The sequence below is a fragment of the Neopsephotus bourkii genome, unplaced genomic scaffold (genome assembly GCF_033783945.1).
Source record: "Neopsephotus bourkii isolate Nb327-2 ecotype Australia unplaced genomic scaffold, CSIRO-AGI_Nbou_v1 NB_281, whole genome shotgun sequence".
NCBI classification, from domain to species: Eukaryota; Metazoa; Chordata; class Aves; order Psittaciformes; family Psittacidae; genus Neopsephotus; species Neopsephotus bourkii.
The window spans coordinates 181,262-199,376 of NW_026900790.1; the positions used below are offsets into that span (position 1 = coordinate 181,262).

The 18,115-nt window shown below is 46.5% G+C and overlaps 1 protein-coding gene across 2 annotated transcripts in view; it reads right to left on the reverse strand.

Moving 5' to 3' along the window:
* Nucleotides 1-18,115, reverse strand: part of PLXNA4 (plexin A4) — a 473,966-nt gene that overhangs the window by 161,447 nt on the left and 294,404 nt on the right. For both annotated transcript variants that reach the window (XM_061346821.1, XM_061346822.1), the window contains exon 5: nucleotides 3,169-3,269. In XM_061346821.1, the coding sequence (XP_061202805.1) occupies nucleotides 3,169-3,269 (101 nt within the window). The remainder of the gene's footprint in view (nucleotides 1-3,168; nucleotides 3,270-18,115) is intronic.

The following is an 18,115-nucleotide window of genomic DNA, read 5'->3' on the forward strand; positions in this document are numbered from 1 at the left end:
CCCTTCACCCTCCCCAGGAGACCCATGCAGCAAGCGAGCGCCACGATTTCAATTTACACCAACTAAATGATTCATCGCTGCCTAAAGAGGCCTGAACAGAGCCCAGGAGGGGAGCAGAGCTCTAGCAGGGAAAGAGGGGGGAACACAAGATCGGGGCTAAAGATACAGAGATGAAAAGCTCCGGTGACCTGCTCTATATCGGCTCTCCTAGGGGCAGAAGCCAATCAATCCTTCCCCCCCTTTCCTTTCTCCCGCAGCCGTCTGTGGGTCTGTCTGTCTCTTTGTCTCTCAGCAGACTCGAGTTTCTCAGTGTAAGGTTAGGACAGCAAGAGCTGTGGAAATCAATTCCTGAACCTTGGCACGCTGCCCTTGGCGCAGACAGACCAGCTCTGCTGTAAGGCGATGGATGGATGGATGGAGAGCTGGCCCCGAGCGTACCCAGACCTCTCATGTGCAGGAGATGAGGGTAGATTGGAAATGAGGGTTTGGAGAAAAGGGTCTGAGAGACAGAAAGACAGATGCTGCACCCCATCCGGCACTTTTCACCTGTCTCCCAATCTACCACTGTTCCTCTTGATGGTTTATACTGGAGGAGAAATATGAGTAAAAGGCATGGCTTTACCCACAGGCAGTCTGGTTTCCAGCACCTCTCTACCCCAGGTCTTCCACAACACAATTGACTTTTCCATCCCTTCCACAAAACAGCTCCTGCATCAGCAGGAATCCCCTTGGATTCCTGACTGGAAGGAAAAGGGAATGGAAGTGTTAGCTCTCACAAGTGAAATGCTTATGGCACATTGCACCATCCTTGTGCAGGACTGTCGTTGACAATGCATTTCAGCTGAGGTCTGTTAATGTATCTTAAGGGGTTCTGCTGTTCAAAAAGTTCTAATAAGAGACTTACTATAATAAGACCTAAATAAGAGACATAAGAAGGTATTCACTCTTACCCTGAATATCCTGCACAGCCAAACTTTATTGAATGGCATGCAATTGCTTCCTCTGCTCTCAGGGCTATCTAATGATGAGGAAACTGAGACACAGAGTGGAACAGCTCAGGCTGCAGTGAAAACTCCTTCCAAACTAGGACTGGAAATCAAGTTTCTTGACTGCAATGGAAACTAAGGGAAGGGATAGACTGGGATGGGATTTGATAACATTTCCCTTCAAACTTTCCAAAGAATCCACAAGGAATTAATGTCAGTGACCCTGCTGCAAGGTACATGATTCCACATAAATAAAAGGTGCCTCTCCTTTTGAGATGAGGAAACAGAGATTAAGTGGCCACAGGGAGGAGGACATGGGGATCCTGCATCAGTCAGGTCCAGACTGTAAGGCCAAATGTCTCCTTGAAGGACCAAATCTGTATGGGGGTTTCCTGTTCTGAATCAATGCTGCCACCCTCATTTGTCACCAACCATCACACAGCTGACACTCCTTCACAATGAGAATCCATAGTTGTTTCTGCTCCTTTTCTCTCTTTTTGGGGATTTATTGCTGGATGTATTAATTGCTTGTTGCCACTGACCCTGGACAGCAGGAGATGAACTATCTAGCACTGGTGTGGTACAATCAACAGCTAGATTCATGCTTCTCTGTACTGTTCGCACATAGTCTGTGCTGTCCCTCCATTGACAGCAAAACACACCATGCTCTGTAGGATAGATGCATGATAAGGTGAGATGGAAACATATTACAGAGCTGTATATCAATTAGAACTATCCTCAGGCCAGGAGGGTGAAGGTTTCATGGGTTCATGCCCACCAGACCACAACTCAGGGAATGGATTGCCAAGGATCCCTTGAACAATTCCAGAGCCTGAGTCAAGGTTTTGGACAAGTTTTGGAATGGATCACCTAGTTTTGATCTGAAGTTAAGCAATGTCATGGCTTTGGATGAGGGTCACACAAGTTAGAACATCCACAGAAGGTTGGATTATGGTATGGGTTTGCTCCCTTCTGTGCCAGAAAGGAGAGGTAGCAAAGAGGATCACTTCAATTGGATCACTGTGGGCACTAGGAGAGTTTGAAGGTGAACTCAGTGGTACAAGACAGACATGCTGCAATAGCAAGGTCCATCAGAAAAAGCCTCCATTTCTGCCAAGGACATTGTGAGACTTGGAGTGACAGCATCCCGCAGAGCCCCACTCAGCTGGAAGCGATTGGTTAGGCAGTTTTAATTCACTTTGCAGCCATTTGCCTCTGCTGAGAAGTTCCTAGCAGATAAGACCACCCTGCCACTCATAGCCAGGAGCTCCGCCAACACGACACCTTCCTCTCCATAGCTTTAACAGAGGGCTCTCTGCAGGAGAACATCACTGGCAGTGAAGGCTGCAGAGAGGAAACTTCAAGATTGAGAGCATCATTTAAAAGCCTACAGAAAACAAAGCCAAGGAACTCACCTCCCAGTTCTGAGGGCACCTGGATTTAGTGCTCCTTGTGAGGCACTGGACAAGCCAGTACTATAGAATAATGCATTGGTGAAACAAGGTCCCTTTTTGGCCTATTATTCAGAAGCCTGAGAATGCAGATAGAGAGAAACTTGCCCAGCATCCTGGCCAGAGAAGCCAAATAACCAGTTTGGCTCATTAGTGCCCAACTTCAGTGTCCACATTTTCCCATAGTGAGCATAAAAACCATAAGGTCCCACTGAAATCTTACTTGGAGTTGACCCCATGATGCTTACAGGGATTCCTCTCTAAGGGCAATGGAGATAAGGACAAGTCTGAAAGAGGAGAGGAAAGAGGTCAGCAGTGGAAGTTTGGAGGTGCCAAGACAAGTGTCTAGGCTAGGCTGCTATCAAAGCCAAACTACCTTAAGCAATGGAAACAAGAAGGTAATTGTCATACAGAGAAAGACCTCATGGATGGTTTGATTCAAAGCACATCAGGGTGGACAGGCACTTTGCAGGTGGATCACATGGTTGAGGAGATCTGACCGGTCTCTACCACCCTTCTCTTCCCTTGCCTTGCAAAAAATGCTTCTTAGTTAAGCAGTCTCCTCCAATAAGTCCCAGTGACCTTCCTGGATGTATGTGTGTGACTCAGTGGCTCACCCAGAGACTGAGACAGCATTCTGCATCTCTGCCATGTGCTATTACAGCTGTTAAGGGAAGATGGCCTGACCAAAAGCAGGGCTGAGATGATGGCAAACATCAGCAGGTACTTACGTGTTGTGAAGAACACACCATCCACAGTGAGGGTCGCCTGAGCCCAAGCACTCGCTGCAGGTCTCGTGCTGGCTACATGACTCCACGGGCACCCGGGTGAGCTGCAGGAGGAAAGGAGACAACCTGTCAGGCTCTGCAGTGCCCATAATGACTTGACAGAGGTGCCACCCTCCCTGTCCTCTTCCCCTTGTTCACAGAAGGACATCCATGCAGAGCTCAGCAAGCTTGGAACAGAGGAATGTGGGAGCAGAGTGCTCCAGAATACAGCTTGGCGCAAACCCTGTTGAGATCAACGCAACCCCTGTGGTCTTCCCCTCTTCTTCATGGCCTTCCACACTTCATTGCCAGGTCATCTCACTTGCACGGTTCATAGGGAATCAGCAAACCACTCAGACTGTGAGCAGTTTGTGGTGATATGGTACCTTGAGATGGTTAAACTGTGAGTGATCTTCTGTATCAGGTTAAACTCTATGGATCTCAGTGCTCTCCTACACTCTAATTATGGTCTCATGATGTCTTTGCCTCCCATGACGCCCTGCACACGACCACTGGTCCCAGGAGAGCATCAGCTCCACTCCCCATTGCCCATGCATCTTTCCAACCATCAGTTGTCCCATCCCTGAAGAGGTTGTTTCTAGCAGGGAAAGGACAAAAGCTTGGGTGTTGAGCTTGCTGTCATCCTGACTTTGCAGCTCTGAAGGCATGAGAGGAGGATTCCCACCTACTGCCAAAATACTGCATTATATTATCTTTTCTTTTCCTTTCTTTCTTTTTAATTGAAGTATTTCAGCCAAGGAATTCAAAGAAAAAAAGGAACTGCCTATCCTGACCTTCTGTCTAATGGACCAGAGCCTTTTGATTCCTATTAAGCACTGTAAGCCCCTTACTTCTTCTTTTGAAGCCAAACATACAATTTGGGCCCAACGACCTGATAGTCCTTTTTTTTCCATTGAGCAAGCTTCAGAGAGCTTCTATAATACACAGTCAATTGCCAGAGCCTTCACCCCAGCTCATGTCAGCAGGGACAGTTTATTGCTTCAGATGATATAGTGTGGTATTATCCTGATGAAACACCACTGAGAACTGCAGGCTGTAAACTGCAGAACAGCTCCTTGTGACAAATGACAAGGAAATACACCTGGATCCTAGTGGCAATTTCTTACTTGGTTCCATGTTCAAGAGAGTTTGAGCTGTGAAGTGACAGATTAAGAGTCATTCTGATTGCGTCTGTAAATGAACCAAGAACTGCCTTTATATATCAATATATAACAGGCAAAGTTCCACCTATTTGTGGAGACCTTTTCTGGTTGTGTCAGAAATTGTCTCTTAACCCCTATCCAGAGGAAAAGCTAAACCCCTCTATTTTTACCTTTGGAAGTTGGCAATAGCTTTAGGAAACTTCAGATAGAAATGTGGTGGGGTTTATTTACCATTGTGCTGCTGCCTGTGTCAAATCACCCAAGGAAACCAACTACAGCTGCTGAAAGCTTTTAATAAAAAAGGGAGAATGTGGAAAAAACACCCCAAAACAAACCACAAAACCACCTTTCTCAATTGGAGTCTACTGCCATGAGCATAAGAACATCAGAAAATCAAAACAGGGAGCGAGTCATTCAAACTTCTGGAAGTATCAAGAAGTTTCAAAAGTAGAATGGTTTGGTCATGTATGTAGTTGTTCCATCTTCCTTAAGCTTCAGTCATGAAGTTAGCAGGTGTTCATCAGAAGTAAATGGTATGCGCCAGGATTTCACCCAGTTAGCCTTATGTTGAACCCAGCAGCCTGTGTTGCATCCAAAAAGTTACACAAGTTTTTAAAAGGAGAAATCAAGGGGTGGAGACCTTAAAGTTTCTTATGTTGGCCATTCATAGAATGGTTTGGGTTGGAAAGGACCTTAAGATCATCCAGTTCCAACCCCCTGCCATGGGCGGAGACACCTCACACTAGAGGTTGCCCAAGACTGTCCAACTTGGCCTTGAACGCCACCAGGGATGGAGAATATGCCACTTCTTTGGGCACCCTGTGCCAGGACCTCACTACCCTCACAGAGAAGAGCTTCTGCCTTATATCTAACCTGAACTTCCCGTTTCAGTCTGAACCCATCACCCCTTGTCCTATCACTACAGTCCCTGATGAAGAGCCCCTCTCCAGCATCCTTGTAGCCCCCTTCAGACACTGGAAGCTGCTCTGAGGTCTCCACGCAGCTTCTCTTCTGCAGGCTCAACAGCCCCAGTGTTCTCACCCTGTCTCTATGCAGGAGGTGCTCCAGCCCCTGAGCATCCTCGTGGCCTCCTCTGGACCTGCTCCAACAGCTCCATGTCCTTCTTATGTTGGGGACACCAGAACTGCACACAGTGCTGCACATGGGGTCTCTTGAGAGCAGAGTAGAGGGGCAGGATCACCTCTTTCAATTCCCACCTGTTAGACCATGTCTGTGCTGTGAGCTTGCAGAAGAGGCAGATAATTCAGTTCTGAAAGACTAAATCTGCCATCCCTCAATCCAGATGCAATCGATGGTGTAATCCCCGCCTTGTAATTAGAAATTTGGGAACACATTTGGGATTGGCTATGTAGTTCCTACCCAAAATACCCTCAGTTTAACATATGGTGCTGCTTGATTTACCCTCATTAGCTGTAAATAGTTTTTCTGCATCTCAGTTCCTGAGCTAGTTTACATCTGCCTTATAGAAGTGAGCCTTGGTTAAGAAGTTTAGAGCAGAACATGCCGTTTTCCAACATCTAGTGGTGCTGGGTTTGAATGTTCTGAGTCAAAATCCACTTATGACTATGACCTATGTATAAAAAAGAAGTCCTAGAAGATTCAAATTTGCTATTTTTTTGCCCATGGCAGGGGGTTGGAACTAGATGATCTTGAAGTTCTTTCCAACCCCAACTATTCTATGATTCTGTGATGCTATGATTCTAAATTGTGGCAAAAAGATTATATAAAAAAACAGTCTTTGTAATAATAATAATAATCATCATAATCATAGAATCATAGAACAGTTAGGGTTGGAAAGGATCTTAAGATCATGCCTCCATCCCAAAGAGCACAGCTATCGCATACAGAGCCTGCAACACGCTACATCCCACACCCTGTCAAGCACACCAGAGTAGTAGGTGTCGTGGTGTCACCATTTGCATTGCTACATGTTATTCCTGCTATATGAGAACTTTTATGAGTTCACCTCGAGTAGCTTTATTGTGAGAGTAATTAAAACTGTACCTTGCTGACAAATGTCTTGGGCTGCAAGTGTCAGACCTTCTAATTAATGAAGAAAGCAACCATAAAAAACAAAGGAGCTGCGACTGAAAGGAAAAGCCACCTACGGGTCTGCAGTGGAGGAGAAGAAAGAGCATCAAGCAAATAAGGCACATCAGAGGTCTTATTTTCCTTTGCAGCATCAACTGTAATTAATTCAGCTCAGCTTTCCAAGTTGAATGTTTGGAGGACTGACTGTGCCTCCTGGGAGCCATCAGCTCTTTATGCTGCCCCTTAAATAGATGGAAAAGAACAGTCCATGCACCCTCCCAATTACAGAGAGAAGAGAAACTCTGTGGAGACCTCAGTGCAGCTTCCAGTATCTGAAGGGGGCTACAAGGATGCTGGAGAGGGGCTCTACACTGGAGCCTGGAGTGATAGGACAATGGGTGAGGGGTTTAAACTTAAATTATTCACTGCCATGAGGGGACTAGACAATGCTGAAGGCTGAAATCTGCATTGTAAACCAGGCTGTGATTACTCCTTCCACCCCTTCTCCATCATTGGAAAGTCTAACCAACTTTTCAAGGTCATTTCTGAACCTCTGTGAGGTTCCCTATGGCTGCTCTTTCATCAGGGTGGAACTTGGAGTCAGCATTTGCAGCAAATACAAGCAGGGTTTCAGCAGACAGAGGATTAACGAAAGCAAAGTGTCCTTCATTTGGGGGCACTATGAGACAGGTTAGAAGTAATTTATATTCCTTCAGTGGTTAAAGTGATTCAGGAATTTAAGAAGAGATTGCTGTTGTTTTAAGGGCTTATATCTTACATGTAATGAAGCACTTCTCCCCATTTCATCAATGAAAACACATATCCCTATTTTACCAACAAGAGCAGAAGCTGAAAGTGAGTCTCATGAAGATGAAGTAGGTGCTACCTACATGTCTTTGAAGATGTGGGCTTAAGGCATCTGAGCAAGTTCATGTAAGAATTCCAGGAATAACCTGATTCTAGAACACTAAGTTATTAACATATTTAGACTTGGGGTTCATTGAAATATAGAAGAAATCATGGAATCATAGAATGGTTTGGGTTGGAAGGGATCTTCAAGCTCATCCAGTTCCAACCCCCTGCCACGGGCAGGGACCCCTTCCACTAGAGCAGCTTGCTCCAAGCCCCTGTGTCCAACCTGGCCTTGAACACTGCCAGGTGTAATATATATTCCCGTCCACAAGCTTGATGGACATCTGGGAGCTGCTGTGCTTCCAAGGCTCTGTCCATAGCAGACCAGAGAAGATCTCTGATTGCCTCCGAGGTAGGCAGCATTCCCAGAGCAGTTATCCCACCACAGGATTCCAAAGATCACTGCTGTGCAATGGAGGATGTGAAAGACTTAGGAACACCGCAAGTACCTTGCTTGAACAGGAGAGACCAAAGGGTCAGGACCTGTATCCCTTAGACGTCTTCACCATCTAGGCTGTCCCCTACTCACAGCTATCAAGAGTGAAAGGCAACCCCAGAGCCGGGGTCAGACAAGCAGTTAAGTGAATCTGATGTCCTTCTCAAGGGCAGCAAGAAAATGATGAGCAGGTCCAGCTGCTGCAGCAGGATTTGAAAGGATATTTTACTTCATCAACACAGTCATTCACCAGTCCCTAAAGAAATCATTCACGAGTTTGTGGCTCACAAGGACATATTGAAGAATAGGGCAAGATCTGCAAAGTGCTGTATGGTTCAGAGCTCACCTGATATATCCAACTCCAGAGCTTTTCACACAGCATCTCACATCTGATCCAGCCTAAACTACAGCTTCTCCAGCTCCCAGCCTCACTTCCACCCTGGTATGAATGAGTTAGAGCAAGTCATTTAAAACAAAATGATTGAGGGGTTTGGATCTGATAGACAGTAACAGCTAATCCTGTTAGAAATTTGGCTCCTGCTTCTGCCTTTATATATTCACAGCTCCTGCTATGTGCTCAGTCATAATTTTCTGGCTCCTGTTTTTGACTTTTTTATTTCAATATACGTTACTATCTTTTTTTTTTTCTTTTTCCCCTTAAACTGCCAACATTCTGGTCAAAACGTGAATCATTGCTCAATCTCTGCCGTTATAATTGGATGTTAATGCAGCGGTGGGATTTATTCAGGCTGTTGGACTAAGTCAATTTAAATGTACAAAACCGCATCTTAAGTAGACAATTTCCTTCCCCAACAGTCAAAAGATACATTTCCAAAACAATGAACAGTGACTTTGTCAAGCCATGTTGCTTCTGTGAATGCCCCTATCTTTCAAGACTCAGCCAGCCCCGAGAAACTGCAGAAAGATTAAGAGAGGAGCTTATTTGATTTCCAAGCCTTGAATAGAGTGTTCATGATAACACAGTTTATTAAATAGAGCAAGGCAGAAAAAACACCTAAGAGACCAAAGTCTGCTCTCTTAACAGAGTCAGTGAGGATGTTTGGTCACCTGCATGGCATCCCAGGGTGCCAGTCTGAATCTGGCCTGAGTTGTGGACAAAGGGACCTTGAATTGCTTGTGCATCATCCACTTGACCTACAAAAAGCAGGGATGGAGAAAAGCAAAGCCAGGGAGCTGAAGGATGTCTTATTTATACTGGTAAATAACAGGACTCACACACATGTAGATGGCTGTAAAACTGGTGGGAGAGGGGATGCTCCTGCTGGGGTAGAGATGAGGATCTGGTATGATTCCATCCTGCCACTCCAGTGTGATAAGTAAATAACTTGCCAGTCCCACTGGGACAGGGAATGTCATTTCTCATCAGACACCCCAATGCTCTTCCTCTTCATTGTAGCACACTTCCCAGTAAATCCATGCTTACCTACTTGGAAAACTGGAGGCTTTAATTAAGGGGAGTTAATTGGAAGCAGTAGTAGCTGTCAAGGACAAATGACACAATAATTAAACTGGGGGTCAATGTCCCACTGCATGGCAGGATAAATTACCTGTCCAAATAGACTTGCTCACAGAGGACTTCCTACCTACAGCTGTGTGTGTGCTGGTTCTCCTCCCCTCTTTGCTGCCCTGAGCTGTCCTGCACATCTTTGGTGAGAGATGTCTTTACTGTGACATTGTGAGAGCAAAATCCAAGCCACATTCACACACCATTCACATGAACAGGGGTAAAGCAAGATGAGATATAGAAAGATTTGCTGCCCACCCACAGTTGCTTTGGCAATAGTCTCAGAAACCTTTGGGGTAGGGCTGAGAGGTGTCAGTTCCCATCTGATGCTTTCACAATGAGCCTTCTATTGGTGCTTCTGCAACAGCTTAATTTTCTTTGCATCGCTTGCAGTGCAGTTCTCTTCATGCTCCCCTTGGCAGGACCCTGCTTTAAACTGGCTCAGAAAAGCCAGGTTAGGTGTCTTCTACATAAAGCGTGCTAGGCTTCATTTCTGTTTCATCAAGACTCTGTTCTGGGATGCATGCAAAGCAAGGGTTATGTGCTCTCACCAAAGTCTGTTTGTAACATCAGTGTCCAAGTCTAAGTTAGAAACCCAGGCTCTGTTGAAGGAGAGACCTTTTTCAGGGTAGGATCTGCCTGCTCTGTTTTAGATGTCTACCAGGGAGAAGATAAATCACATCTTGGATGTGCCTGTGTCTATCCACTGAACATAAAGAAGTCTAGACAGCCAGGTCAGATGGAGACATTTACAATGCGCATGGTGAACACTGGGTGAGGTGAATCCCACATCAATGCTATACTTGATTTTCTGCTATTCTACTAATCTTGCCACTGCAAACGATCCCTAAACACATTAAAGTCTCCCCTCTTCCTAACTGTAGCACCAGAATAACCAGTCACGACAGAAAACGTGAGACTGGTAGATGAAATCCACAGTGTTACATAGCGAGAAAGCTGTTCCTGCAACTCCAAAGACCTCGTGTGAAGACACAGACTGTGTTTGAATAAGTGCCTTTCACCATCTGCTCTGTACATACAGCCCTTGTGCTTCACTGCATCCAAGCTCATTCCTGCTCTCTCATCTGGCTTTACTTACAAAGGAACAGAAACTCAGAGAACAAAGATTATCTCAGACCTTCTTTTGAAGGCTTGGCTGCTTCCCAGGTTCCCCTTTCACAACTTCTCAGCCAACACCCTGTGCTGTCCCTTCTTCAGTCTCCAGTGCCACAATGGCTCTTTGCTCAAAAGCATCAATACTGAAGGAGAAGCCAGGGACACACCATGTTGCTCTGAGTACGGCTGGCAATCTGGAGATTGAACAGTGTGTGTCCAGAGGTTTTGGTGTGGAATCACATTTAGCATTCCTTCAAAATCCCTCTTGTTTTTTTCCTTATAGAATCATAGAATAGTTAGGGTTGGAAAGGACCTTCAGATCATCTGTTTCCAATCGCCCTGCCATTGGCAGGGACACCTCACACTAGACCATGTCACACAAGTCTCCTTCCAGCCTGGCCTTGAACATTGCCAGGGATGGGGCATTTATCACTTCATCTAGGATAGCAACAGTGCATCCCATCAGCACACTGCTGTGCTCTCTGCACTAGGCAGGAAACGTGTTAGGAATCCTTGTCCGTTGTAAAAACCACAGTTCACCAGCGCAGAGGTGTGGAGAGAGTGCCAAGTGATTTTACCCAAGCCTGAAGAAAACAACCACCTTCCTGCCTACCCCAAAAACCATCAGCTCTGGCCAACTTTCTCTGCCTGTAGTATTCTATCTGTGTTTTCCCTTCTGGGTCCAGGTATCTTTAGATCTCCCTTCCTTGTTTACCACTAAATCTTTAAACCATAGTCAAGTGTCTCAGTCTCCAAACTGTAAAACAAATGAGGTTTGACTAAATGGGGCTGTGGGAGGTGTCCCTGCCCACAGGAACTAAATGATCTCTCGGGTCCCTTCCAGCCCAAACCATTCTATGATTCTATGTTCGTGTTCAAACGCCTTCAAAATAGAGAGCCTCATGTCACAATTAATGGAGGGCCAGCCCAGGCTTAATGAGAGCTGGTGCTTGTGTGGTTACTGAAGCATGCCTGCTGAGCAAGGGCTACATCGTTACCCAGGCTCTATAAAGACTATATATAGATTTAATTGGGACCTATAATGGAATTCATGTCACTGCAATGGGCTTTCTCAAAGTCCAGCATCACTTGAAGACTCCTGGTTGAGCCCTGAACAGTTAAAACACACACACACAGGGAGAATTTAATAGTTGTTTCTACTGGTGATGGCTATGGTCATATTGTTCCACCATCCACATCCAGATGTCCCTCTCCTTACCCTCAGTTATCAAGGAGCATCTTCTTGCAGATTCTTTCTCCTGAGTGGGTATCCTCTCAGGTATCCTGTGGGTCTCCTTGTTCACTTCCATCAGTGTAATCTTATCACCACTCCAAAACTCATCTTTACACCCTTATTATCTCCCTGGGATAAGAACTGTCCATCCCGTTTCCTGGAGAGTCTTTGCCTCATCTCTCTCCCCAGCCACCCTCACTCTGTCCTGGGTTTCTACATCCACTATAAGGATGCTGGGGAGGGACTCTTCATTAAGGACTGTAGTGATAGAACAAGGGGTAACGGGTTCACACTTAAACAGGGGAAGTTTAGATTGGATATAAGGAAGAAGTTCTTTACTGTTAGGGTGGTGAGGCACTGGAATGGGTTGCCCAGGGAAGCTGTGAATGCTCCATCCCTGGCAGTGTTCAAGGCCAGGTTGGACAGAGTCTTGGGTGACATGGTTTAGAGCGAGGTGTCCCTGTCCATGACAGGGGGGTTGGAACTTGATCATCTTAAGGTCCTTTCCAACCCTAACTATTCTATGATTGTATGATTCAGTTCATAAAGGATTGATTGTATTGATCTAATTCGTTTGTGCAGGATAGAACCCCTACGAGCACTATCAATCTACAGGAGTTTTGGCAGACAGTTTGAAAATGCCCTTTCCTTCAATGAGGTCACACTTAAAATTCCCCATTATTTCACCCAAAACCAGCTGTACTGGGTGGAATCGACACTCCACATATCCCAGTTCATCAGCCAAGACCTTACGGCACCAAACAAAGCCTAAGAACAGGCCATCATATATATGTCCCCAGAAGCTTCCCAGCCTTTGGCTATTTTCATTCCGAGTGTTATATGCCTCTGTGCTGTAACCTGAACAGATCTTTCTTTAATTTTCCAGTTTATCCTTGACTTTTTGCATCCACAGCATGTTCTGGCAGGGAGTCTCACAGGTCCAGAGCACACTTCTTGAAGGAATCACCTCCTTTCATTTGTTCAGGGCTTGATTTTCAACAGTTTAATTTCATGCCCTGTAATTCTTGTATTTGCAGAGGTGGTGAACAGTCACTTCCAATCCATCCCCTCCTGCCATTCACAATTTCACCAATCTCTACCATACACCCCTGCTTACCTCTTCCCAGGCTGAGGAGTTCCTCTTTCTGCAGTCGTCACCCACATGGAAACTACTCCATACCTCTGATCATCCTGACCATTGACCATTTGACTATTTATTTACCCTTCTTAGTCAAATGTTGGGCAAAAGGAGAGGCTACCTGTTGGCCTACGTCATCTCTTTATAGCCTTCTCCACCTCCTCCCTTTTCCTTTTCTCCTCCTCAACTCTAAGCACTGGCCACATAGAATTGACAAATTACAGAATCACAGAGCAGTTTGGGTTGAAAGGAACCTTAAAGCTCCTCCAGTTCCAATGCCTGCCATGGGCAGGGACACCTTCCACTAGAGCAGCTTGATCCAAGCCCCTGTGTCCAACCTGGCCTTGAACACTGCCAGGGATGGGGCAGCCACAGCTTCTCTGGGCACCCTGTGCCAGCGCCTCAGCACCCTCACAGGGAAGAGCTTCTGCCTAAGAGCTCAGCTCAGTCTCCCCTCTGGCAGGTTCAAGCCATTCCCCTTGGCCTGTCCCTACAGGCCCTTGTCCCAAGCCCCTCTCCAGCTTTCCTGCAGCCCCTTTAGGCACTGGAGCTGCTCTAAGGTCTCCCCTTCAGGAGCCTTCTCTTCTCCAGGCTGCCCCAGCCCAGCTCTCTCAGCCTGGCTCCAGAGCAGAGCTGCTCCAGCCCTCGCAGCATCTCCATGGCCTCCTCTGCACTCGCTCCAACAGCTCCACGTCCCTCTTGTGCTGCTGCCCCAGAGCTGGATCAGGGCTGCAGGGGGAAGAGGACAGAAGAGGGGGAAAATCCCTCCCATGACCTGCTGGCCGTGCTTCTTGATGCTGCTCAGGGTAAAGCTGGCCATCATCACAAACTGTTAAACCACTGCCTTTAACAGGGTGCCATCTCTCAGCTTGAGGCACACGGACTGTCCGCATCCTTCAGGTTCATCCCAGCTGGGAGAGAAAATGCATCAGCTTAAACTGCGATGCAGTGCCATCAAATCTCGGCTGACAAGAGCGCTGTGACTGCCTCCGGCAGCATCAATTGAAGTGATAGCATCAGCTGAAGAGTTATGAGGTCACGTCGGTTAATCTGCAAACCAAAACCTGAAGATCTGAGGCAGGGAGAGCCATGATAACCTTTGCTTGCAGTTGATCGCGCTGCAGCGAACATAAACTAACCCAACCAAGAAGTGCAGAACTAGGACTATTACGATACTACTGCTTCTCCAAAGCACTCATCACCAACAGCGTTCCTGAGTGCTTTAATCAAGAGTTAAGCAAGATCCAGGGAGAAAATATGAAACAGGCTCTTCCGGAGACCTTAAATATATGTCTCAGTTTATTACATGAGAGGAAAGCAGACAGAGCTCACTGCTCAATGCGCTTTCAAGGCTTGGGTGGCAAATAGCGCTGCCAAAAAGACAGTGACCAGGCAGAGATGCAGGCAACTGTTTTGGGGCACATCTATTTGCCTTTAGATATCTCTAAAGCTCTTTGTTTCAGCATGGAATAAGTGAGAAGTTCCTAGCAAAGCCCAGTTCCCCTCTCTGCAGCGCTTTATCCCTCGGCGGGATTGAAGTGCAGACTTCCTACTGACTGCAATGAAGGTTGCTCCATCCCAGCCCCCAGTGCCCGTATTTCAACAGATTAAGTGCATAACTAGTGCAGCAAGCACTGCACGTGTTTTCCCAGCTTTCTCAGCCATTCATCTTGCTATAAATTGGAAATTCAAGGACATTTAACTCAGGGATCATATAAATGCATAACATTTAAGGTCAGAAGGGACCATTAGATCATCTGTTCTCACCTCCCGTACATCACCCATCTACCCTTATAGTGAACCAAATAATCTGGTTTTAGCTAAAGTACGTTCCATAGGAAGACCTTCCATTTCAATGTGAAGACACCAAGAAATGGAGAATCATGCATTTCACGGCCAGTTTGTTCCAGAGGTTAATCGCTCACGCCATAAAAAGCTTGTACAGGCCTTACTTTTCATGTGAATTCATTGGGCTTTGGCCCACTGATTCTCATTTTGTTTCTATTCTCTATACTGAAGAGTCCTTTAAGCCTGCTGTTTTCACCCTGAGAAGATGCTCAGTTATCCTGAGTCATTCCCCAGTCTTCCCTCTGATAAATGAACAGACTGAGATTCTTACAATCCCTTTGAGAAATTCTTAGCTTCCCACTCCCTAGAAATACTTTTTGTGGGTCTTTAGTGCTCCTTTTCATACCTCCCAATGCTCTTAATGCAAAAGGAGCCTCCAGAGCTGACCGCAGAGCATGAGTACTAACTCACCCATTCCCTTGCACTCCTCCAAGGATGCACAATGGTGTCAGCCTGTTTCTACTACAGGCTAGTCTAAGAGGAACCCTTTGCAAGGACATAAAGAAATGACCTGTTCATCCACCTCAGTCACTGCTTTCTAGGATGCATGTCCCATTTTCCATCCTGACCTACATTCCTTCTTGTGAGACAGGGAAGTTTGCACTTGTTCTGTTGAAGGGAGCCCAAGTCATCCATCAGCTCTGCCCTCATCACTGTAAATTCTGAGCTAATCATTGTACCACTGAATATTTTATCCGTGGGTTTTAATATCAGCTTCCCACTCATTCATAACATTTTTCAGGAGCTTTGGGCCCAAAATTGATCCCTGGAGAGCACAACCAGGAAAACCCTGAGGCTCTTTGAGAGCTGCCAAGTATGAAGCTGTTTCAGAGATGTCCTCATGCTATTTTTAGTTTCTTTGGGTTTTTTTAATGGGAGCAGGCTGTGGTCTTGACTCAAATGCTGTACAGAAAGGTACGGACAGGGCATCCACACAGTAAAACTCCATTATTTCCTTACAGAATGAATCATCTAATTCCTCAAAGAATGAAGAATGTCTTATGCTTCATAAAAATATGTCACCCAGCAGCCATCTGGCCCCATTCAGGAGTAAGCATTAGGAGCTTCAGGCTTATTCAGGGAATTTACTCCTTAATAGTACCCCTCCTCATCAACCGTGAATCACTGAAGCAGGGGTCCCATTGTTTCACCTAAATATTGTACTGATAGGACAAGGGGTGATGGGTTCAAACTGAAATAGGGGAAGTTCAGGTTGGAGATAAGGAAGAAGCTCTTCCCTGTGAGGGTGCTGAGGCGCTGGCACAGGGTGCCCAGAGAAGCTGTGGCTGCCCCATCCCTGGCAGTGTTCAAGGCCAGGTTGGACACAGGGGCTTGGAGCAAACTGCTCCAGTGGAAGGTGTCCCTGCCTGTGGCAGGGGTTGGAGCTGGATGGTCTTAAGGTCCCGCCCAACACAAAGCAGCCTGGGATTCTGTGATTCTGTATATTACCAAGAATATTCAATAGAGGGCATTTCAGGTATCAAGTGTGCAGTCACCCTCAGAGGGGCCCTGCATTATCCAGTGCCTGTATATTGGAGCTCTACACCCGGCTAAAATGCCTTGGTGAATAGACCAAAGTTATATAGGATCAATCCAGGCACTGGAAACCTGCAGGGCTCACTCAAAGCTGATTTAAGGCTCAGTACTGCTTTGGTACTATCTGAAACAGTGGGATCTTATTTCAGCTCCTTGCTGCCAGGCACTGAACTCACTAAGCATGAGTGTTACCCAGGGGGTTAAGGACAGGGTCTGGGGGGGGGATGATAGTGTTGGAAGGCTGCAAGACAAATGCTGCCAGCTGGCCTGTGCATAAAGCATGGGGACCCAAGAGACCTCACAAAGCCTTTGCCAACTCCATCCAGGTGGTTCCCAAACTGGCATCTTGAAAGAGAGAAGGATTAACCCACTAAGGCATCTTAAAGGAGCCTTCCACCTCGATGATCAAAGACACACTGGTTCCATGTCTCTCATTACACCTGTGTCCCTTGTGGGCATCACTTTCAAAAGCCCATAATCTGATTTGGGCTTGGGGATTTGCTCAGGTGCATTTCAACTCAAAAATGCTCTTTTGTTCCTGGCCATAAAGAAGAAAGGAGACCCGTTTGGCACATAATGCAAGGGGAAAGAAATGAGAGCAAAGAGCAGGTCCAGGCCCTAAGAAAGCCCCTCTGAAACACAAGCCGTGCCATGCAGCTCAAAGAACTCGCTCTTCCTATCCACCTCCAGCAGTGGGGATAGTGATGCTCTCTGGCTCCTGGGGCAGACCCAGCACCTCCCAGCAAGGCTGGCTCACACGCACATCATCATCATTGCAGGTGACACTCGTGCCTCTTAGCAGGACACTGGTGACCCTTCTGGACCCTTTTATCCAGGTATTATCCCCATCACTAAAGAGGCCAGTGGATTCAAAGAGTTTGGAATGCTCTTGCAGAGCTCAGGACATCTGAATTCCCTGTCTCAGGAGCAGTAGCAGTGACCTCCACATTGCTCCTCTTTACTATCCCTTTTCTCCAGCTAATGCAAACAAATGCACTAAATGGACAGCACTCTTCAACTGTGGTCCTCAGAGCCATTGAGGAAGGGGATAGGGAACAAGAAGCATCAGAGATTTGGAGGAAGTCAGGCATAGCACTGAAGTGGTTGTCTGAAGGTCAAACACACTCATTGGCATGAGAATTTACATCAGTTTTATTCATAGAATCATAGAATGGTTTGGGTTGAAAGGGACCTTGAAGTTCATCCAGTTCCAACCCCTGCCACAGTAGGGACCCCTTCCACTAGAGCAGCTTGCTCCAAGCCCCTGTGTCCAACCTGGCCTTGAACACTGCCAGGGATGGGGCAGCCACAGCTTCTCTGGGCACCCTGTGCCAGCAGCTCAGCACCCTCACCGGGAAGAGCTTCTGCCTAAGAGCTCAGCTCAGTCTCCCCTCTGGCAGGTTCAAGCCATTCCCCTTGGCCTGTCCCTACAGGCCCTTGTCCAAAGCCCCTCTCCAGATCTTTTGCAGGCAATTCTTATTAAAGCAATCTTGCTGCTGTCTAAGTACTGCTATGGTTGTGCGTATCTTGGTTTAGGAAACTCTCTGATGCACAAAATGCCCAAGTGGAGGAAAACTAAGGTTGCTGAAATCCCCCCTCCTGATGTCTGTCCATAGGGGCCTGGCCTCCTTCCAACCAACGGACTCATAGCAGCCATAGCATCAGCAAAGAGGGCTAGAAGTATTCATCACTCTGCATCACACTCCCTCTCATGCATGCAGACACGGTCCATGCATTCACACATGCAACCCTGGCAGCCAGCTAACAGCATTTACAACCACTGGCAGATTGATACGGTACAGAAAGGGGAACATGTTTTTTATTTACTGGATTCCATTTCACACCAGTGAACTGTAAAATTATAAGTACAGCTTTGCTCAGTCTTTTACCACTCTATGATATCCGTCTGTCTGTCTCTTACCTATTCACACGCACCCAGTGTGGTGGCAAT